This window comes from Erythrolamprus reginae, chromosome Z (assembly GCF_031021105.1).
Source record: "Erythrolamprus reginae isolate rEryReg1 chromosome Z, rEryReg1.hap1, whole genome shotgun sequence".
In the NCBI taxonomy this organism is placed as follows: Eukaryota; Metazoa; Chordata; class Lepidosauria; order Squamata; family Dipsadidae; genus Erythrolamprus; species Erythrolamprus reginae.
The window spans coordinates 43993618-44017414 of NC_091963.1; the positions used below are offsets into that span (position 1 = coordinate 43993618).

General features: G+C 40.9%; 1 protein-coding gene across 5 annotated transcripts; it reads left to right on the top strand.

The window, feature by feature from the left end:
* The first annotated feature begins 187 nt into the window (after nt 1–187).
* Nucleotides 188–20562, top strand: FAM221A (family with sequence similarity 221 member A). Of its 5 annotated transcripts, none has more exons than XM_070729656.1 (7): nt 188–808; nt 5735–5908; nt 8268–8458; nt 10179–10385; nt 17464–17577; nt 17660–17748; nt 20038–20562. In XM_070729656.1, exons 1-7 carry the CDS (start codon nt 744–746, stop codon nt 20104–20106), a joined length of 909 nt encoding a protein of 302 aa, XP_070585757.1. In that variant the 5' UTR covers nt 188–743; the 3' UTR covers nt 20107–20562. The 5 variants fall into 5 exon arrangements, with proteins under 5 accessions (XP_070585757.1, XP_070585761.1, XP_070585759.1 ...); XM_070729657.1 differs by lacking the exon at nt 188–808 and adding an exon at nt 1876–1928; XM_070729658.1 differs by lacking the exon at nt 17464–17577 and having other exon boundaries at nt 251–808.
* The last annotated feature ends 3235 nt before the right edge of the window (nt 20563–23797 follow it).

Consider the following 23797-nt stretch of genomic DNA (forward strand, 5'->3'; position numbering starts at 1 on the left):
GGGTTGGGTTGGGCTGGGCTGAGAGAAATGGACTGATCTAAAATCATTCAGGCAACTTTTATGGCTACGGCAGAACTCAGTTTCCTGATTTGTATGCCAGCGTTTTATATTGTTTCTTAGCCTTGGCAACTTGAAGAGGTGGACTTCAACCTTAGAATTTTCCAGAGCCTGCTTCCTGGGGAATTCTGGGAGTTGAAGTCCACATACTATCAAACTACCAAGTTGTGAAATGCTGCTTTCCTATGGCATCAAACTGGCTAAGTTTATATAAAAATATACGTAGTTACTGAATCGCCATTCCGGCGATTAGTTCATATGACATACTAAAGCAGTAATCGCCCTGGCTAGAGAGGCAAAGTTTGTGGCTCTGGCAACTGCAGACTCAATTTCAGGAGGGAGGGCGGCCTAGCTAGCGTTTCTTTACTAGCTGCTCTTATTGCAAAATCCTTAAAACTGTAATTTTGTCGCTGAAAGGGTTGACATAGCAACGGAAAAGCGGCAGTTTCAACGAAATATTTTCAAAACCGAGGCGGGCACTGAAGGAGTTCTGAAACCGCTGCCTCCACAGCAGCGTCGAATCCTCCCGAGGGACACCGCGGCCCAGCCGCTCCTTCTAACAGTGAGACACCTCCCCCCTTCCCCGAGGCCATCGCAGCGTGTCTCGAGTTCCTCTCAGAAAGGCTTCGCGGGATCTGTGAAAGGGAATCTGTGCTGCGGATAGCCCCTAGGCTGTTCCTGAAGTAATGGAGCGGCTGACATTTCAGTCCGGGGCTGCCGCGGCTATAGACGACTATTTGGAATATAAGAGGTAAGGAAGCCAATTGAACGAGCGATTCTTATTCACCGAAAAGGGAGTGGGAAAGTCGTTGCTAAGTTGCCCGTACGAAGCGTGGGTAACCCCATGTCTTAAAGACCTGCGGTTATTAGATCATGTTTGAAGACCTGCGCTGTGGTCTTGTGGCGGTTCGGATTTCTGTATGCCAGATCTTGTAGCCTAGTTGCACTGTAAACTCTGCAACAGACTTAGGGTTGCTCACCTGAATCAAGAACAAATGTTAGGGATTGGATAAAATGACGGATTTATTCCACTCAACCTTAAGTATATACTGACAAATAAATAATATTTCTAGCATTCTAATTAACTGGTAGGCCGTAGTGCCTCCTATTTCTCTTCACACATTTTTTGTAAATCTAAAACCCCCTATGAATCAGAAACATTGAAATTATTAAAATTATTAAAAAAGAAAAAGAAGGAAAAAGAAAAGATAGAAAAAAAATAACCAATTCTATACATTTTTTCCAGTATCATAAATCATCTATTGTTCACTAATTAAAGTTTTATAAATCTTTCAAAACCATCTTTATTCTTATACGCCAATTTTACTTATCAAGTTTGATTTGCTTTATTAATATACTTCTTTAAAAATATCTCTATTCTTACATTCCAATTTTATTTATCACTTCTCTCCTGAACCTTATTTAACCCTTTAACATATTTAAATGTTTCAATCATGTCCCCCCTTTCCCTTCTGTCCTCTAGACCAGTGATTTTCAATCTTCTTTGAGTCGCGGCACATTTTTTACATTTACAAAATCCTGGGGCACACCACCAACCATATATAGAGATTTGAGCTCTTTAAGAAGATGACCCTTCATGAGGCCATATACAATATAGATAACATTGTGATGCATTGCAATGCATTATATATCACCCTCTGCGTGGGCCTCTTATAAAAAGAAAAAGATCAAGTATCTATATACACCATCAAGATAGACATAACCAGCTGACGCTGAGACTTCATCTAATGGTGGCAATATTTACCTCCAGTACTGATCAGGATTAGAAATCGGGACCATGGAGAGGAGTAGCAGCTTCAACTACTCGCCGCAGCCACACAATGACAAGTGGTCAGGATGAATCCTAGAAGGTGATTGGTCAGTGAGCGTTCCCTGTGCCTCCATTCTTCCTGTCGGTGATAGGTGGAGGGATTATGAGGGGAATGTTTATGTTCAGGTGGAGGCGGCTGGCAGCAGGCCAGATAAATGGCCTCCGCAGGGCGTATCCAGCACGTGGGCCGTAGTTTGGGGACCCATGTTTAATTTCCCCATGGCACACCTGACCATGTCTCATGGCACACTGGTTGAAAAACACTGCTCTAGACTATACACATTGAGTTCATTAAGTCTTTCCTGATAGGTTTTATGCTTTTCCACCATTTTTTTAGCCCGTCTTTGGACCCATTCAATTTTATCAATATCTTTTTATAAGTGAGGTCTCCAGAACTGAACACAGTATTCCAAATGTGGTCTCACCAGCGCTCTATACAGGGGAATCACAATCTCCCTCTTCCTGCTTGTTATACCTCTAGCTATGCAGCCAAGCATCCTACTTCCTTTTCTTACCGCCTGACTGCACTGTTCACCAATTTTGAGACTGTCAGAAATCACTAGCCCTAAATCCTTCACTTCTGAAGTTTTTGCTAATACAGAACTGCCAATACAATATTCAGATTGAGGATTCCTTTTGCCCAAGTGCATTATTTTACATTTGGAAACATTCAACTGCAGTTTCCATTGCTTTGACCATTTATCTAGTAAAGCTAAATCATTTACCATATTACAGACGCCTCCAGGAATATCAACCCAATTGCACACTTTAGAGTCATCGGCAAATAGGCAAATCTTCCCTACCAAACCTTCCCCTATGTCACTCACAAATATATTATAAAGAATGGGACCCAAAACAGACCCTTGTGGCACACTGCTTATAACCAGTCTCTGCTCAGAATACTCTCCATTAACAACAACCCTCTGATATCTATGCTTCACCCAGCTGCAAATCTACTGAACTATCCAGGCATTAAGTCCAATCTTCAACAACTTATCTATCTGCTCTTTATGTGGAACCGTATCAAAGGCTTTGCTGAAGTCCAGATAGGCAATATCCATGGCACCACCTTCATCCAACACCTTTGTGACATAGTCAAATAAATCAGTGAGATTAGTCTGACATGATTTGGCCTCAGTAAAGCCATGCTAGTTTGGGTCCAATAAATTATTGGTTTTTAGGTGTTGATTTATCATCTTTTTGAGTATCTTGGGCATTGGCATACTAATTTGAACATTTCTGAACACAATGAAATGAAAACTGAAATGGAAAAGTTAATGCTTATTTGTTTATTTTTCTCAGAAAAGCATCCGGGTGTTTATAGGTAGATTAGCCTGCAAAATCCATTTTTTCATTTCGTTATGTTCAGAAATATTCAAAGTAGTATGCCAATGGCCAAGATAGTCAAAAAATTCTGATTTAGCAGGCTAATCTATATATAAAGTGAAATAATTGCACACAGGCGGGGAAGGCCCTTTTCTGAACAAAATAAACAAATAAACATCATTTTTTTCATTTCATTATATTCAGAAATGTTCAAATTAGTAGGCCAATGCTAAGATAATCAAAAGGTTCTGGTTTTGCAGGCTAATCTATCTATAAATTGAAAAAATTACACAAAATCGGGGGGGGGGGGCTTTTCTGAGCAAAATAAACAAATAAGCATTAATTTTTTTCACTCCTGTTTTCATTTCATTGTGTTCAGAAATGTTCAAATTAGTATATTAGCGAAAAAAGTATTCAAAAAGACAATTCCAGTAGCTAAAGCCAACCTTTTTTTAGTCTGGGTCATATATGACCTGAGGATCACAAGTGTATAGTAAAAGCGAGGAGAACAGCAGGGTTAATATGTGCTTTCATTTATTGACTAAATATACATTCCATGCTAAAGCCATAGAAGCTATAAAGTGACCTATAGCCGTATTAAGATTGGGGATATGAAATTTGAAAGGTGATATTGGTTGATGTTATTAATCCTTGTATTTATTTTTAACATATGCATGCTGCTGTTTTTATTTCTGTCTGTTTGGATTTTATTTGCTTTTTCCATTTTGACGTTATATACTGTACATTGACATTGAATTTTGGAGGGCAACTCAAACTCAATGATTGCAGACTTTCGTGGGTCCGGCTGTTGCGGAAAGGCTATACCACGGTTTTTCAAAAAATATTAATAAAAAAATACTTCGCTTTTTTTTTGAACATTTGAACATTTTCCCGTGGCTTCCCGATGTACAATACTGTGCATTTTAACTACCCCGCCCCATCCCAGCCGTCCTGCTTCTTTAAATTAAAGCTCCGCTTCCGCCCCAGCCGCCCAATCCCTCCCCTCTGATTCTCGGAGCATTGGTACACTCCACTTGAAGCCGAGCCTTACTGCCCCCTGCCGTCATGCAGTAAAGCCCCCAGCTTGCCGCCCCATTGCCCCTGCGGGTTCTGGGGGTAAGTAAAACCAGGAATGGAGGAGGGAGGGGGAAGAAGGAAAGAAGGAAATTTGACTTTGCGGACGGTCTTGGAACGTATCCCTCACGAAAGTCAAGGAACCACTATATTCTAGACTTCTTATCTGAATTTGCAGAACATGCCAAGTTAAAATATAGTTGGCTAATTTGTGACCTACTGTGTTATGAGAATCCAGCCAATATGATTAATTTATGATTTGGCATGTTGTACATATATGGTTGTCTGAATTAATTTCATATATCATGTTAGAAATGTGAATATAACTATGGTTTATAGCCTATCCTTTGTCCAGGGATCACTCACTTTTGTTGCATACCATTTTCTTCCTACTGCCCAGACAACAATTCCAATAATTTCTATTTCTTAGCTTTTATTGTACGGGTAGGAAGTGAGAAAATAATATGCCTGACTTAAGGAGAAGAAATATCTGACTGAATATATGGAGCTGATGATCATAGCACAGTGAAAAGCTGTGTAGACCGATTCTTCCTCTCCAGAGAAGGAGAGGACTTAAGATCACCCACATGTGCTTCTGATAGGAGCAGCTGAAGAATTCAGAAGATATAATTCTCTGGCAATTTTAAAGTTCGGAGAGATTAGGGAATACTGTAGTCATCTTAGTCACACTAAGTCTGCATACTACTTTTTCTATTTTTTGAAAATTGTTCATCAGCTATTAGGAACTTTTGGATTGAGATTTTTTTATAGCACCTGTAAGTTTTCCTCAATCCTTAGTGAAAGTTTTAACTAAAAAATTAAAGAATCCTTTAAAAAAACAGTAAAAGAAAAGTAAAACTTTGATTTTAGAAAGTACAAATTGATTAAGGCTCCAGATAATTTAGAATTAATTATTAAAAATAATTCCCATAGGAAAACTCTTTTGTTTTGAAACATAATAATATAACATTTCAAAAATTGGACATTAGAATGTGTCTAAAATATGTTATTGAAGAGGAATAAGTTTTCTAAGACTGAGACTGAACATGAATTTTTACACAAATGACATAGAAAAAGATGCTACAGTAGACATATAAAAATATTTGCTGATATCTAAATATATTCACAAAGGGATATATACACAAAAAATCACGAGAGTAACCTGGATACTTTTCTTATATTGGATCTGCAAGAGGGTTGTTAAAATTCTGAAAAGTTTTGTGAGAAAAAATAACAAAAGAAAAGAAAAATCAAATTTGACATTATTTAAAAGATTATTTTTCAGATTTAGAATTCCTAGATATTCCTGTTTTCTGTCTAGTTCACTTATGATATGACAAGTTCCCCCTGTATTCTATGTGCATATTATTAAAAATGTTGTTGGTTACAATTTTAATTAAATACAGTATATAATGTAAAGTATTACAGAAATCAACACTTTTTCAGAATTGTAGGGGAAGATGATGGTGGAAAACTGTTTACCCCAGAAGAATATGAACAATATAAGAAACAAGTATTACCAATCAGGTTGCAAAATAGATTATATGTGAGCTGGAGATCACCAACCGGCATTGACTGTAAACTTGTGGGTCCAGAAACACCTTGCTTTTGTTCTCACAGGTGAGGCATTCTATATTTGTCCAATGGATAATACACTAAAATTTATCTTAGATTAAAAAAAATGATTAGAGAATATGTGTCTTTAATAGTTATATACAGTGTTCCCTCAATTTTCGCGGGGATGCGTTCCAAGACCGCCCGCGAAAGTTGAATTTCCGCGAAGTAGAGATGCGGAAGTAAATAAACTATTTTTGACTATGAACAGTATCACAAGCCTTCCCTTAACACTTTAAACCCCTAAATTGCAATTTACCATTCCCTTAACAACCATTTAGATTTTTACTCACTATATCTATTTATTAAAGTTTATTAAAAAATATTTATTAAAGGCAGACGAAAGTTTGGCGATAACATATGACGTCATTGGGTGAGAAAAACCATGGTATAGGGCAGTGATGGGCAGCCTTTTGAGCTTGGTGTGTCAAAATTCGCCAAAAAACTGAGCATAACTCGGGTGGTGTGTCACCTTGAGAAAAAAACTGGGCGGCATAGAAGTATATTTTATATATATATATATATATATATATATATGTAGGTATGTATGTATGTAGGTAGGTAGGTAGGTAGGTAGATAGACAGATAAACAAACAAAATATAAATATAAATATAAATATAAATAAATAACAAATCCCTTCTTTTTTATTAAAAGAAATTAATAATAAAACAAAACCAAACTCTATTACTATTAAAACTCACTCTCTCTCTCTCTCTCTCTTCCTATCTTCTCTCTCTCACTCTTTCTCTCTCTCTCTCCCTTCCTTTCTTTCCTTCTCTCTTCCACTTTTTTCTCTTTCTCTCTTTTCCTTCCTTCCCATCTTCCCCTCCCTCTCTTTCTCCCTCTCTCCCTTTATATTTATCTCTTCCTTCCTTCCTTCCTCTCTTCCTCCCTTTCTCTCTCCCTCTCGTTCACTTTTCTCTCTTTGGCGAACCCCCAAACTGTTCAGATTCAAGAAAAAGCTTATCAAGGGGGGTGGGGGGTTGTAAAAATCTAGTTATGAGCCACCAAAGGAGGAAGCAAATGGTGCGACGTCCACGCAGGGTTTTTTTTCAGACTCTCTTTTTTGTGAGCCCAGCAAATTAATAACCCGGTAAGGGTTTACCTTAGCACCGTCTCCTGTAACACCGTTCTGGAAGGCGAGCAGGGAGCAGAGGGGCGAGGGCGAGGGGTCCAGACCCTGAAATAGGCCTGCAACCCCTCCCCTCACTCCCAGCGGCCCCTGCGAGCCAACCACCGTTCGTGGTGGGCTCCGATGCTTGGTGCCGCGCCAATCAGCTGGGAGGCGGCGCCCCCCCCCAGCTGAAACTGACGTCCAGCCGGGGCGATTCTTCCCCCGGCCGGACAGGCATGCTTGTGCTGCCAAAGGCAGCGTGTGGGCGAGCCTCCGCTCCGCGCAGGCACGCCCAGCTGGGAGGCGGTGTTCTCGCCCCTCCCAGCCATCGCAAATATCGGCCGGGCGAAAATCGCCCGGCCTCTTAATTAAGGGGAGAGGAAAAATAATAATAATAATAATAATAATTGTGGTTGCAATTGCACTCCCTAAAGCTCCGTTTCTCTGGCGGCCGCGTGTCACCGAAAATGGCTACGCGTGTCAGTGCTGACACGCGTGTCATAGGTTCGCCATCACTGGTATAGGGGAAAAAACTGAAGTATTTTTTAATTAATATTTTTGAAAAACCGTGTTATAGACTTTTCGCGAAGTTCGAACCCGCGAAAATCAAGGGAACACTGTATATTGTATATTTATAATACAGGTGAAACTTGAAAAATTAGAATATCATGCAAAATTTTATTTAATTCAGTAATGCAACTTAAAAGGTGAAACGTAAAAATGAGAGTGATTCACTACATGCAAGGCAACCCAAAGTAAAATAACCAAGATTTTAAGACAATACCCGTTTTTCCTAATAAGACGAGGCAACAAATGCAAAACCACTCTTTCGTTTTAAAGATAAAATCATTTATGATTGTCTTAGTCTTTCGTTTGAAGAAATATTGTACAGGTCAAACTCGAAAAAATAGAATATCATGCAAAAGTTCAGTTATTTCAGTAATGCAACTTAAAAGGTGAAACATAATATAGGAGAGAGACTCATTACATGCAAGGCAAGATAGTTCAAGCCCTGATTTATCATAATTGTGATGATTATGGGGTACAGCTCATGAAAACCCCAAATCCAACTTCTCAAATAATTAGAATATTACCTGCCATCAATAAAACAAGGATTGCACATAGAATAGTATCAATGCTGCATTGAGGCAGTAATTGCTGCAGAAGGGGCCCAAATCAAGTTCTGAGTACATATGCATGAGAATAGTAACTAAACAGTGCATCTGCATTTTTTTTGAATTTTTTTCTAGATATAAACAACACAAAACAGATTTTGAAGTGATTCCAAAAGAACGTCCTATTTCTATACCTTGTAGAGTGAGCCGGTGCCCCTGCAAATCTTATCATTTTGTTCCTCTTAATGGTACTCAACCCATCCGCTGTAGATGTAAGCATTTTGCAGATCAGCATAGTCCAGCAACTGGATTTCTATGCAATATATGTAAGTGTACTTAGATTAAATGAGTAATTTATATTTAAAAGTAATTGCTATCTATAGATACCTTTCTTTCAATACTGTCTCGGTATCATAACAATGTACAGTAGTCCCTCGCTATACCGCGCTTCACCTACTGCGGCTTCACTTCATCGCGGGTTTCTGAGGAAGTCGATCGGCAGATTTAAACAGCCCGCCGAACTCGATCGGCAGGTTTAAAAAAAAAAATATATCTAAAATTGTAAATACTGTATTTAAATACTGTATCTAAAATAAATACTGTGTGAGAAGGGTTTATAAACACTTAAAACAATGAAAACTTACCAAACAATTACAATATAAATACTTAAATAAGTACTATCAGTCGATAAATTTCCCATCACGGATTTCACCTATCGCGGCCAGGTCTGGAACGTAACACCAGCGATAGGTGAGGGACTACTGTATATCTATTGCTTTGGAAGTAACTAATACATTTCAAATTCTGCAATCAGGAAACTAGTTCAAGATTCACCATAAATATTTTTTATCTAGCTTTAGCCTGCCTGATTAGATTTAGTCCAGAAACTGCTGAAAATTACATACTGCGGGAGGTTCAGGGAGTTGAGATAAGGAGGTGCTGCTTTTCTGTTGCCGCTCCAATATTGTGGAATAGTGTTCCTGAGAAGATTTGGCTGGTTTTTCTTTATTGATTTCTATAAGCTTCTAAAGACTGGATTTTTTGGAAAATCTCTGATTTGTGTTGTCACTATCCTTTATTCTCTATTTTTGTTTTGATGCTTTATTTTTAATTTAAATTGGGTTACTTTTATATTGTATTTTTATGTGAGTTGCCCAGTGTAAATTTTGATTGAAATGGCAAGCAAATAGGCTAAAAAAATAAACTTTAAATCTGGTTAATTTGCATAATGATATAAAGAATTCAAAAATAGGACTGTGAAAATATTTACTGACCCCTCGCATCCTGGACATAAACCGTTTCAACTCCTACCCTCAAAACGTCGCTACAGAGCACTGCATACCAAGACAACTAGACACAGGAACTGTTTTTTCCTAAAAGCCATCATTCTACTAAACAAATAATTCCCCCAACACTGTCAAACTTTTTACTAAGTCTGCACTTCTATTTTTACTAGGTTTTTTTCCTTATCATTCCTTTCACCGATTTCCTTCTGCTCAGGACTGTATGAGTGTAACTTGTTGCTTATATCTTAAGATTTTTATCAATATTGATTGTTTCTTCATTGCTTATTTGACCCCATGACAATCATTAAGTTTTGTACCAATGTTTCTTGACAAATCTATATTTTATTTTATGTACACTGAGAGCATATGCACCAAGACTAATTCCTTGTGTCCACTCACACTTGGCCAATAAAGAATTCTATTCTATTCTAAAAAATATGTGCTGTTTCTAAATAGGAGATCCTCAATGTGATCATTGTCAACATGTCCTACTCTCATATAACTCTTTGCAAAATTAGAACTCACCTGCAAATTATTATCTAAGCAAGGATAGTAGTATTTATGATTCCAGGTGTAGAAGTAATCATCTTGTAGTTATTACTCTTTTTGTCATGTCTGTCTTATTTAAATAATACATACAGTATATGAATATTAAAAGGTTTAAGTTGTTTATATCACCAAGGCTACAGCAAGCAAAATTGACATTGAATGGAAACCTTTCAAATAAATTCTGACTTTTTCAAAATACGTTTTGCATTAGGTTCCAAATGTGCAGGGTTTCACAGTTGCTTTACTTGTGGATGTGGCCAGCCAGCATATTCTCATGAAACAATAGTGGAAACAAAAGAGGAACGTTTAGCCCAAGGAAAGCCAGTTGGGCACGATGTCCCTTATGCTGCAATGGGGGGACTAACAGGTTTTAGTTCCTTAGCAGAAGGCTACATGAGACTTGATGATAGTGGAATAGGTAAGGATGAAATTAATTTTTTAAAAAAATTATGTCTGATTGCCTTTGTATTTCTCAGCCAAATATTCTAGGGCTGTGATGGCAAACCTATGGGACATGTGCCGCAAGTGGCATGCAGAGCCCACTCTGCAGCTACTCAAGCCATCACCCAGCTTAACTGCACCGTGCATGCACGCGCCCCCTGCTAGCCAGCTGATTTGGGGGTATTTGCTATGCATACACGCAGGGCTGGGTGCATGCGGAAATTGAGCCAGCACGTACGGGACAGGTAGAGGGTCATACATGCATGTGCGGGGAGGATGTGGGGAGGCAGCAGCTCCCATAGCCCATTTTTTGGTCCCAGGAGGTTGCAGGGAGGTTTGCTAGGCTCAAAACAGGATATGGGAGTAGTGTAGTACCCCACGCATGGCCCATTTTTGGTCCCAGGAGGCTGCAGAGAGGCCTGCTAGGCCGAAAATGAGGTGGCGGAATTGCGTGCGTATGCAAGAGGGAGATGGGGTGTAGGAAGGTCACACATGCATGTGCGGGGATGGAGGGAGCAGAGAGGGGGGTCACACACACTTGCGTGGTGGAGCATGCAGGGGGGGTGTCATGCTTGCATTGCATTATGGGTGCTGGCATGTGACAAGAAAAGGGTTAGCCATCACTGTCCTAGAGTGTTTGGGGGAAGATAAGTATTGGTTGTACTACCAGTATATATTTTACTTTGAAATCCATGAAGAAACGGGTGAGGTAGAGATGTTGAACATGCATTGAAGTAACAACTGTGATAGCTTAATTGCATGACTAGCAAAATCAGTGCTGTTTCAAATAGTAATGTCTGATTATGAAATGTATTTTAGTACTATCAAGACTTATAGTTTAGTACAAATATGTTTGAACTTTTTAAATAAATGAATATTGTCATGTTTTCATTCATACAGAATTACCTTGAAGATCACTTGAAACCTAATAGCAGGGTGTCCAGCAAACCTGGAAAACAGGAAAATCAGGGAATTATTAGGGAAATCGGCGGTTCGGGAAATATCAGGGACTTATCAGGAAATTAGTGAAAAAAACATAATAAATCAGGGGGAAAACCCAAACTGTATTAAAATGTTTAAAAGTTGGGAAAATCATGTAAAAAACCCCAAATGGATTGCGCTGCCCAGCAGAGTCAAGCAAAAATGAGCATAACTCTGGCAACAATTTGCTTCCTCAGCTACCGATATTTCTCCATGCCTTAGCCATTTGGTATGACATCATCTACGAGCATGTCTTAACTAAATCACAAGTTGCAGAGAAATTTCAGGGAAATATCAGGGAAGTTCAAAATGATTTCCCCCTGGACACCCTGTAATAGATTTAAAATTCTTCTTCCTGATTAATTTGAAGTTATAATTCTGCATTCCAATAAGAGCTTGATTTAGGTTGTTATCTCCTTCAGCTTTATAAATCGATGAACCCCATCATGCTCATGCGCCAGGTCATCATGGCCTCCAGCATTGTCCATTAGGAGAAACAGTTTGAAATTGAGCCCTTTCTCAGCCAGATAATCCTTCATCTGTGGGATAAAGCACTGATGAAACCAGTCCTGCGTGAGGGCTTTCGTAATCCATGCCTCAGGATTATGCATCCAGTGTACTTAGTGTATATAGTGCAACACATTCTTATTTCTGTTCTTTAGGGCTCTGGGATTTCAGGACTTATAAATGAGACCTGGCTTGATCATGAAGCCGGCCGCATTTCTGCACATAATCAAAGTTACCCGATCTTTCTGGGCCTTAAAACCAGAGGCTTTGGCTTCCTCTTTCATTAAGAAAGTGCGCAATGGCATCCTCTTCCAGAACAGGCCTGTTTTGTCCATGTTAAAGTCCTGTTCTGGAAGGTAGGCCCCTTCTTCAATTATCTCCTTAAACGTGCCATGGACGTACTCCTCGGCTGCACTTATATCCGCTGACGTAGCTTCTCTGTGCAATGACACACTCCTCAGGCCATAGCGCATTTGAAAATTATCAAACAAGCCCTTACTTGCCGTGAATGTGGATGTGGTCGGAGAAGCAGTTGATGTTGATGGCTGGGGGTCATCTAAGTCATCAGCACCGTCATCAACGTCTTCTTCCTCAGCTGCATCGCCTCCTTTATTCGCCAGATGGGTGTAGAGTTGTTGTGCCTTTGTCCGTATCTTATTGGTATCCAATACAATGCTCTTCTTACAGCAGTCTTGTACTCATACAGACAAAGCAGCTTTCATTTTCATAAGCCGTTTATTTCTAGGCGTCACCATCCTTTTTGTTTCCTTGTTGAATGTGATCACAGCTGTTTGTCTTATCTTCTTTTCATCATTTCGAATGTATTTCACACTCGATTCGTTTATTCCATAATGCTGCCCAACTTCCGCATATGAGCGACCCTCTTTTAACATATCTAACAGTTCAATCTTCTGTTTAATCGTCAGCATCTTCCTACTCTTTTTACTGTCGCTGCCTACACTCCACGCAGAACTTTTAGGAGGCATCTTGAACATGTCTTATAATAGTTTTAATAGTTGTAAAACTATTCACAAATAACGCACACTGGGGTAACACCGCTGATTGGCTGAGATTTTGGGCAATCAGCAATGGTGGATGAAAGTTGGGCGATGACATATGACAGGGGTCCCCAAACCTTTTACACAGGGGGCCAGTTCACTGTCTATCACAGTGTTTCCCAACCTTTTTTGAGCCACGGCACATTATTCATATTTTCAAAATCCTGGGGAACACTGAACGGGGGGGGGGGGGGGGCGCACGGGGGGGGGGGCTAAAGAAAAGTTTGGACAAAAAAAAATCTCTTCCTCCATTTCACTCTATTTCTCCCTCCCTCTTTCTCTCTTCCTTCCTTCCTTTCTTTCTCTCCATCCCTCTTTCTTTCTCTCTTTTTTGCTCTTTCTCTCTCCCTCCTTCCCTCCCTCTATGTCTTTCTCTCTCCCTTACTCTCTCTGCCTCTCTTGCTATCTCTTTCATTCTCTCTCTTTCTATCTCTCTTGCTATGTCTTTCTTTCTCTCTCTCTCTCTCTCTCTCTCTTTCTCTCTCTCTCTGTCTCTCTCTCTGTCTCTCTTTCTATCTCTTTCTCTCTCTCTCTTTCTCTGTCTCTCTTGCTATCTCTTTCTCTCTCTCTCTCTGTCTCTCTCTCTTTCTCTATCCCTTTCTCTCTCTTTCTCTGTCTCTCTGTCTCTCTTTCTATCTCTTTCTCTCTCTCTTGCTATCTCTTTCTTTTTCTCTCTCTTTCTTGCTATGTCTCTCTTTCTCTCTCTCTCTGTCTGCCTCCCTCTTTCCTTTCTATCTCTCCCTCCCTCTTTCCTTTCTATCCCTCCCTCTTTCCTCCCTCCCTCTTTCCTTTCTATCTCTTTTCTTTCTATCTCTCCCTCCCTCTTTCCTTTTTATCTTTCTCTCCGTCCCTCAGCGGCGGCAAAGAAGAAGGAAGGCACGCTGCAGAGGGCACCGAGGACAAGAGCGCTCGCTCGCTCCCTCGCCCTCTGACTTCCCTCCCTCACTGCTGAAGGGACGAGTATGAGGGGTTTTTTGCTTTTTTTTTCCTTCCCCCACCTCACGGGAAAGAGAGAGAGAGAAAGAGCAGCGAACTGCGGGATGCGGCAAAGGACTCCTTGCCAACCCAAAAAGGGGTGGGGGTGGCAAAGGCAAAGTCTGGGAGGCGGGTAAGGGAAGAGCGGGAGACCCCCAGACAGAACGGCTGAGGGGAAGGAAAGACAGAAGGAGGGAGGGATTGAGAAGCGAAGCCAGGGAGGGCTGAGAGAAAAGGGGAGCGGCGCGCGCGAGAGAGGGGGGGCGGGCATTACTGAAACGAACGGAGAAAGCCCTCTCGCAGCGAAAGCGCTCCCAGCCAGGGGGCTGCGAGAGAGGGCTTTCTCCGTCCGTTTCTTTCCCGAAACGGACGGAGAAAGCCCTCTCTCGCAGCCCCCTGGCTGGGAGCGCTTTCGCTGCGAGAGAGGGCTTTCTCCGTTCGTTTCAGTAATGCCCGCCCCCCCTCTCGCGCGCACACCGCTCCCCTTTTCTCTCAGCCCTCCCTGGCTTCGCTTCTCAATCCCTCCCTCCTTCTGTCTTTCCTTCCCCTCAGCCGTTCTGTCTGGGGGTCTCGCGCTCTTCCCTTCCCCGCCCCGTCCCTCTCGCAGCCCCCTGGCTGGGAGCGCTTTTGTCCCGAGGAGCTGAAGCTGCAGCCGCCGCGAGAGAAGTCGCGCCCCAAGGCAGGGGGCGGCAGAGGAGGAGAGGGGGCAGATCGGGCGGGGAGCGTCACAGCACACCTGACCATGTCTCGCGGCACACCAGTGTGCCGCTGCACACCGGTTGGGAAACGCTGGTCTATCAGACTGTTCGAGGACCGGACTTTAAAAAAGCCCTGCAATTTTCTTAACGCCGCCCTTGGGGAGGAGGAGGAGGCGAAGTGAAGCAAGTCCACAACTCCTTGCCGAGTTTTCTCTTTCTCTCTATTTCACTCTCTTTCTTATATATATTTATATTTATTAGATTTGTATGCCGCCCCTCTCCGAAGACTCCTCTCCTTCTCTCTCTCTCTCTCTCTTTCTTTCTCTCTCTCTCACTCTCTTTCTCTCTCTCTCACTCTTTCTATCTCTCCCTCTTCCTTTCTGTCTCCCTCTCTATCTTTCCCTCTTTCTCTCTTTCTTTCTCTCTGTCCCTCTCTTTCTCTATCTCTCTCTTGCTTTCTCTCTCTCTCACTCACTCTCTTTCTATCTCTCCCTCTTCCTTTCTCTCTCCCTCTCTATCTCTTCCTCTTTCTTTCTCTCTCTCTGCCCCTCTCTTTCTCTCTCTCTTGCTTTCTTTCTCTCACTCACTCTCTTTCTATCTCTCCCTCTTCCTTCCTCTCTCTCCCTCTTTCTCTCCCTTTCTTTCTCTCTCTCTCTCTCCCTCTTTCTCTCTCCCCCCCTCTCTTGCTCTCTCTCTTTTTCTCACTTTCTCCCTCCCTCTTTCTTTCTATCTTGCTTTCTGTCTGTTGCTCTCTCTCTCTCTTTTTCTCTCTCTTCCTTTCTTCTCTGCGGAGGTCGGCGAAGGTTTTTCTTATTTTGAATGTTGTGCGCGCATGCTCCCCATCCCTCTGCCAGCCGCCGGGGGGGGGGCAGGGAGACTCAGCACCAGCACATCCGTGGTGGGCGGGGGTGGCTCCCTTTCCTTCTCCCACCACCAAGCCGATGGCCGTAGAGCTGAGCGAGAGGAAAAGGCACGGTGACCATGGTGACTCCCTGAGTGGAGGCACAGGTGGCAGCAATAAGGAAGGGGAGCCGCAGCCAACCCCACCCGCCGTGGATGGGCCGGTGCTGAGCCTCTCGGTTGTGGCCTCCCTGCCCCCCACTCTGGTGGGCTGGCAGAGGGATGGGGAGTGCGTGCACATGCGTGCACGACATTCAAAATAAGAAAAACCTTCGTCGGCCTCAGCACTTTAGTTGCTTCCCGCCCCCAACTCCAACACCCGGCTCTGTTGCACAGCCTTGGAAAAGGCTGCGCGAGGGGTTGTTTTTCGTGGTGAGTGGACGGGAGATTCGGGAGCTTATTGTGTATGTATAAAATCTTGTGCGCTACCTAGGGCCGGATAAATTGCCTTAGCAGGCCGCATGCGTCCCACGGGCCGTAGTTTGGGGACTGCTGATATATGATGTCATCGGGCAGGAAAAACCGTGGTATAGAAAAAAACCCGTGAAGTATGTTTTAATTAATATTTTTTTTAAAAACTGTGGTATAGACTTTTCACGAATGTCGGAACCGCGAAAGTCAAGGGAACACTGTATGAGGAAGCTATCCTAACTATCCTGAGTTTTCTTTTTTTTCTATCATTGAATCTGTTGGACTCTCCTGCTGGAATGACTCTAAGCTGAGCTTTATCTGTAACTTATCAATACATTTCAAATAAATTCTGATATAGAAAAAACTATTATTCTTTTCATACTTCATCCCTTTTACAGAGATGTAAGAAGCTATCTTAGGATACATTTTAACTGTTGCTTCCGTAAATATATTTGATTGTTTTTTAAACTTTAATACAGTGGTACTTCTACCTAAGAACGCCTCTACTTATGAACTTTTCTAGATAAGAAGATTTTTTTGCCTCTTCTCAAGAACCATTTTCCACTTACAAGCCTGGGTCTTCGAAATTGTAACTGGAAAAGGTAGGGAGAAGCCTCTGTGGGGCCTCTCTAGGAATCCCCTGGGAAGAAACAGGGCTGGAAAAGACAGAAACCTCTATGGGGCCTCTCTAGGAATCTCCTGGGAGGAAACAGGACCTCCATCCTCCCTCTGGTTTCTCCAATCGCATGCATTATTTGCTTTTACGTTGATTCCTAGGGGAAAAATTGATTCTTCTTACAAACCTTTATACTTAAGAACCTGGTCACGGAACGAATTAAGTTCATAAGTAAAGGTACCACTGTAATACCTTAATCATTGTTCTTGTTAAAATATATTTCATACTTATTCCCAAATGAATAGCAGTTCTCATTTTGCAACAAAAATGTGGTGCTTTAAAGAAATGTGCTACTTCATATTTCATGTTATATTTTATAAATGTATTTGTTATTTTATTTATTAAATTTTTGCCATTCATCTCCCTGCCAAGTGACTCTAAATAAATATAATTTATATTTATAAAATAATAAATTTTACTTTATATTCAAATGTTCTGTGAATTGGACTACATTTTTTCTGATAAGTGGGGTATTATCTTAAGCTGGAGGTTTATATTGATATTTGGGATAGGGCGAACAAAAAAAGGGAAATGAACTGCAGCAGTTTGTAACAGTGGCCATTTCCAAGATTAGGTTTTCATGTTTAGGTTAATACATGTAGTATGATTTACATTTTTAAAATTTCAATGTGACTTGCAAAAAATGGAATCAACCCTTTTGATAAGTGTTGATTCATCTTGATTATCCTATTTTATCCACACTATCAACTTGCTCATTTTATATTACACCATCAACTAATAGAAATGCTGTTCAATATCTTTGGTGGTCTTAATCAAACAAATATTTAACCTAGAGACTTTATTCAAAAGCAGTAGTACTTTAATTGTTAATATTTGTTTACTTTAAAGGAGCACCTTCTACTCAGTTACTAGACGCTCCTGTAACCAACATGGATAATCCATTTTTAAAAGCATTCCAAGGTCCATCTAGTTCTATGCAGGCCTACTCTCAATTAACTGATGGTAATGATTTTTACATTTTTAAAATAGTTGATTATATATATTTAAATGTATTTTAAAATCTAACAAAATTATTGTGTTTAAGGAAGTACAAGTACAGCAATGCAAGTTTCCAGTTTAAGGAGATCTGAAGAAGATGATATGGCTTATTTTGAAAGACAGTATCAGGCAAGGGTAAGTCCACAGCACACATTATTTAAAGCAGAAACATCTTTCCGTTTAAAAATAATTTGTTCAAATGGCACTTAGCACACATAATAATGTGTTGACAATTTTAAATAGTACATTGGGAAACTGTAGGGATATCTGAAAATCACATGTACTTAGGTGGGAATATCAGGATTATTGAGACAAGCAAAACAAAGAAGAGTGTTTATATAATTTATATTGAAGACTAGTGACTTTTTTCAAAAGCAATAAAAGATTTAGAGGCAGCACATTTGCCTATTATTAGTAGAGTGGTACCTCTAGTTAAGAACTTAATTTGTTCTGTGACCAGGTTCTTAAATAGAAAAGTTTGTAAGCAGAAGCAATTTTTCCCATAGCAATCAATGTAAAAGCAAATAATGTGTGCAAATCCATTAGGAAATAAATAAAAGCTTGGAATTTGGGTGGGAGGAGGAGCAGGAAGAAGAGGAGGAAGACAATCGCTGCTGAAGAAAGAAGGTGAGATGAGGGGAATCAAAAAATTCCAAAACTTTAAGGCTTAAAAAAAAAAAGAGGGACTCTGAGGCGGCAAGGAGGAGCACAAGCCTCCCATACACCAGGTGTGAGGCTGCCTCCCATACACTGCGCCAGAGAGAGAAACCCAAGCAGGGGGGGGGACATCCCGCCTCTTTGACCGAAAGGCTGCTGCTCCTTGCTTCCTGCTTCCTCTTCCATCCCGTGCTGAAGAGCTTCCCTTTCCTGTCGCTCGCTTTGTAGCCAGTGCCTTTCCTTCACTGTGGTGACTCCTCAGTTTCACTGAGCCCGATTTGATCTGGCCGGGGCGGAGCGCACCCTTTTGCCTTTCCGTGCCCAGAACCTCACGCCGAGTGTATGGGGGGCAGCATGAGGGAATCACCACAGCGAAGTGGTTTATTCCCTCTCCAAGCGTCCAGAGAACAGAAAACACTCCATTCGCTCTGAGCTGCCCAGAGTGAAGGGAGTGTTTCTTTTCTCTGGATGCTGGCAGAGGTTTATTCCCTCCAAGTGCCCAGAGAAAGGAAAATGTTTCGTTTGGTCTGGATTGCCAAAGTCTCCTTAAGCGCCATCAAAAGGCTGCTGTAAGAGCCCAGAAAAGCCTGAGATTAAAGGGGGAATGGCAAGAAACTGGCCAGGCCTTCGTACTGCTCTCAAATTTCCTGGGAAATTTTTCAGGGTTCGGTTTCTTAAGTAGAAAATGGTTCTTAAGAAGAGGCAAAAAAACTTGAATACCCAGTTCTTATCTAGAAAAGTTCTTAAGTAGACGCGTTCTTAGGTAGAGGTACCACTGTACTATAATTGCACAAATAACATTTATTGGCTAATGTATCTATCATCTACACCTCTATAACTGTCTGGTTTGGTTCTGCAACCCAACAAGACCGACACAGACTTCAGAGGATAATCAGAACTTCAGAAAAAACAATTGCTGCCAATCTGTCTTCCATTGAGGACCTGTATACTTCACAAGTCAAAAAGAGAGCTGTGAAGATATTTGCTGACCCCTCGCATCCTGGACACAAACTGTTTCAACTCCTACCCTCAAAACATCACTATAGAGTACTGCACGTTAAGACACAAGAACAGTTTTTCCCCAAACGCCATCACTCTACTAAACAAATAATTCCCTTCAACACTGTCAAACTTTTTGCTAAGTCAGCAGTTCTATTTCTACTAGTTTTTTCTCATCATTCCTATCACCCATTTCCTCCCATTTAATATGACTGTAACTTGTTGCTTGTATCCTAAGATTTTTATTAATATTGATTGTTTCTTCATTGCTTAATTGACCCCTATGACAATCATTAAGTGTTGTACCACATGATTCTTGACAAATCTATATTTTCTTTTATGTATACTGAGAGCATATGCACCAAGACTAATTCCTTGTGTGTCCAATCACACTTGGCCAATAAAATATTCTATTCTATTCTATTCCATTCTATTCCCTTCTAAACATTCTATAACTTGCTACAAGTTTTAAATTAGCATGATAGCCAATTGTCATGTGTTTCTCTACCTTCACCTTAGATCACAGCTATGAGATTTCCAACAATGGCATAACACATACATTTCAATTTGTGAGTTTGTGACAATTCATATGGGCGCTTGGATGTAGATTCATTCTGAAAAATAAATTTCTAATACTGTAGGATAAGAAAATGTAGCAATAATGGGACTAGATCTGAAACTAGAACTAGATGAAAGTTGATTTTTATACTTTGCAGGAAAAAAGTAGAACTTATGTTTCAACTAATTTTATTATTTTTTTCATTACAGTTGAAACAAGAGAAGCCGAGGGATCAGAAAGGGAAAAGACCTATGCCAACGAAGACGCAGCATCATTAATGATAGATTTGGGTTTCACTATAATTTATCAGCATCTCTGTCCCTATTTATCTGCCTGTCTATCTTCAGTGACTATAGTACATGTTTATTTTTCTATCCAATTTTGTTGTATATAAAATGATAATTTTTTTCAGGCATTGAAGCAAAATAATGCTATTTATTTAATTCTGCATACTTCAAAATCAGTAATGGAAACAATTCAGGTTTTCTGGCAGAAACCTATTGGATGAACATTGAGAATTACTGCTTCAAAGAATTTATTATTGTTAAAGATTTGCATTTTATGAAAAGAGTGATTTTGTTTTCTGTATTTCAAGATTTGAAAATGTTGAAAATCATCCTTATAGATGATAGCTGAAAATGGATCTTAATCACAAATAACAATAGCTTATAATAACTTTATTGTCATTTTAAAAGTATACTGATTAGCATATATTAAAATGAAATTTCATTGCATATACAAAGGGTCTCCATCTTCAATATAGACTATATAAACATGACAAATAAATAAATAAATACGCATGTACCCATATATATTATATGATCCAGGGAAATAATGCAATCTAGTTCAAATATATACATTTACATGGTGAGGAAAAATAAATCTAGTGAGTTTACCATATGGATGACATAGAGAACAATACTGTTAGAGAATCTGATAGTCCTGTACGAAATACAGTGATCCCCCGATTATCGCGAGGGTTCCGTTCCAAGACCCCTCGCGATAATCGATATTTCGGGATGTAGTGGTGCGGAAGTAAAAACACCATCTGCGCATGCGCGCCCCTTTTTCCATGGCCGCACATGCGCAGATGGTGGAGTTTGCGTGTGGGCGGCGGGGAAGACCCTTCGGCCGCCCAACAGCTGATCTGCTCCGCAGCGCGGGAGCAGCGAGGAGCCGAAGATGGGGTTTCCCCGTTGCCCAGGCAACGGGGAAACCCCATCTTCGGCTCCTCGCTGCTGCCGCGCTGCGGAGCAGATCAGCTGTTGGGCGGCTGAAGGAACCTTCCCTGGGTCTTCCCGACGCCCAGGCAAAGGGGAAACCCCAAGATCGCTTGCCGCTTGCCCGTCACCCGCTCGCCCGGCTGCTCGCTTGCTGCTTGCCGCTTGCCCGTTCGCCCGCCCGCCCGGCTGCTCGCTTGCCGCTTGCCCGTCACCCGCTCGCCCAGCCGCTCGCTTGCCCGTTTGCCTGCCCGCCCGGCTGCTCGCTTGCCGCTTGCCCGTTCGCCCGCCCGCCCGGCTGCTCGCTTGCCCGTTCGCCCGCCCGCCCGGCTGCTCGCTTGCCCGTTCGCCCGGCTGCCCGGCTGCTCGCTTGCCCGTTCGCCTGCCCGCCCGGCTGCTCGCTTGCCGCTCGAGAGCAAGAGGGGGAGAGATAGAGAAAGAGAGAGAAGGAAAGAAAGAGATGAGAGAGGGAGGAAGAGAGTGTGAGAGAGGAAGAAGCAAGATAGAGAAAGAGAGAGAGAAAGAAAGATGAGAAAGGAAGGGAGTGACGTCATCAGGTGGAAAAATCGCGATATAGCGATTCGCAATGATCGGGATCGTGAAACTCGGGGGATCACTGTACTTCAAAACCTCCTCCCAAAGTGGAGCAACAGAAATGGACTATAAAGTGGGTATATGGGGCAGCGGTGGGATTCAAAAAAATTTTCCCAATCAGCTGGGACTTGGGAGGCAGAGAATAGATGGGAGCATAGCCAGAGGTGGTATTTACTGGTTCTCCAAGCTACTCAAAATTTCCGCTACTGTTTCAACTATTCAAAATTTCCGCTAATGGTTCTCCAGAACTAGTCAGAACCACCCCCAAATATATAATAATGTTGACTACCTCTATAGCTGTATCCTTGATACTGAATGGAATATGACTATACTGGCTCTTCCTAAAATTACAATAATCTCCTTTGTTTTATTAACATTTCTAATCATACCAGTCCACCAATCACCTCTTATAAGCATCTTCATTATCATCCTACATTAAGACCCACCACTCCCATGTCATCCAATATGATTTGTAGCAGGTTTGGCACAGCAGTTATGGGTTATTAAGATGAACAGTAGTGGATTCAAGACACAGCCCTGTGGAGAACATGTACTCAAGGAGATGGAGTTGGAGACCTTTCTTCCAAGTCACACAAACCGGGACCTATCAATAAGGAAATCAAATGCCAAGTTACATAAAGGAGTATTAAAACCTAATAGGCCCAAATGCTGAAGAATGAATATGAATGCCAAACTAAAATCAACAAACAGCATTTGCATGAATATTTTTCTCCAGGTTTGCCAACCTAAAATGAAGCACACAGGAAAGTGTATTATCTATAAAGTGGTTCTTCTGATAGACAAACTGGTTAAATATAAGGGATAAAGACATAATGGAAGTGAGTGCAATCATTAAGCCACATGAGTTTTTTGGCACTGGAACAATGTTTGCAGTCATGTCTGTGAGAACAGTGGCTAGCTGAACAACACATTCCTTTAAGTACTGTTCAGGGATATTACAGGACCCAGAACATTGTTGACCTTTTTCCGTACCTTCTAAACAGCAATTATATTAAACCTGAGCACATACCGTGTTTCCCCCGAAAGTAAGGCAGTGTCTTACTTTCTTTTTATCCCCAAAAGCCCCACTATGTCTTACTTTCGGGGTATGTCTTATATTGTCCCGGGCAAGGGTTGTATAAATACATTAGTAAACATGAAATAACAAATGCTATCTTTAGAATCACTTCCCAAACATAATATACAAAAAAAAACCAAGCGTGTCACATAGTTCGGTTAAAAAAAAATTGACCTGTTGTGGATTTCTACCGTTTTTGCATATCTTTGCCAACAAATGTTACCACAACTTCTACAGGGATCCTACTAGCATATTATAGAGAGAGACTTTATTTCAGTATACAGAATGTAACTTTTTCCATATTCACTGAGCCATAGAGTTATCCATCAGTTTCTCCTAATGTTATTTAGTTCTAAACATTCTTCAAAAAACTAAAAAGCAAAAGAAAGTATGTACTGCTTGCCTATTTTACATAAATAAAATATACTCATTTCTGGCCAAAATGTAATATTTCCTTATAATACACACACACACACACACATTCACATATATATATAAATAAGCCTGCAACAATATTAAAATTATGAGTAAACAAATTTCAAATATTAATTCCAAGTTAATTACAGCAATAGCAACATGTTCTATAATTTTAATTACATTCAAACAGAATTTTAATTTTGATGGAATAGTAAACTTTTATAGCCCTATATTAAGAAAAATCATCAAAGCTCATTGTTTTATATTTGTTTGATCAATATATTTTTCCTGATTCTACTCTGCCACATAGCTTTCTACAGCAATTTTAAGTTATGTACCAGAGATCCAGTTTTATTATGAGTTTAAATGAGAAGTTATGTAGTCACTTTCAATTTATGGATAAGCCCTTCAGCATGAAACTGGATACAATGGATAAAACAAAATGATATCTTAGCAGGTAATTCGGTATTTCAAGGAATACCTTCTCTATTATGGAGGAGTATGAAACCTTCAGACATTTTCAACTATTTTCTTCCAGGTGCTTCCTATCCCACTCATGTTTGAGGGAAGCATGCATGGTACCCACATAAGACTACTTACGGGACCATATCCTGCCACATACCTCCCAGAGACCAATCAGATCACACGGGGTTGGCCTTA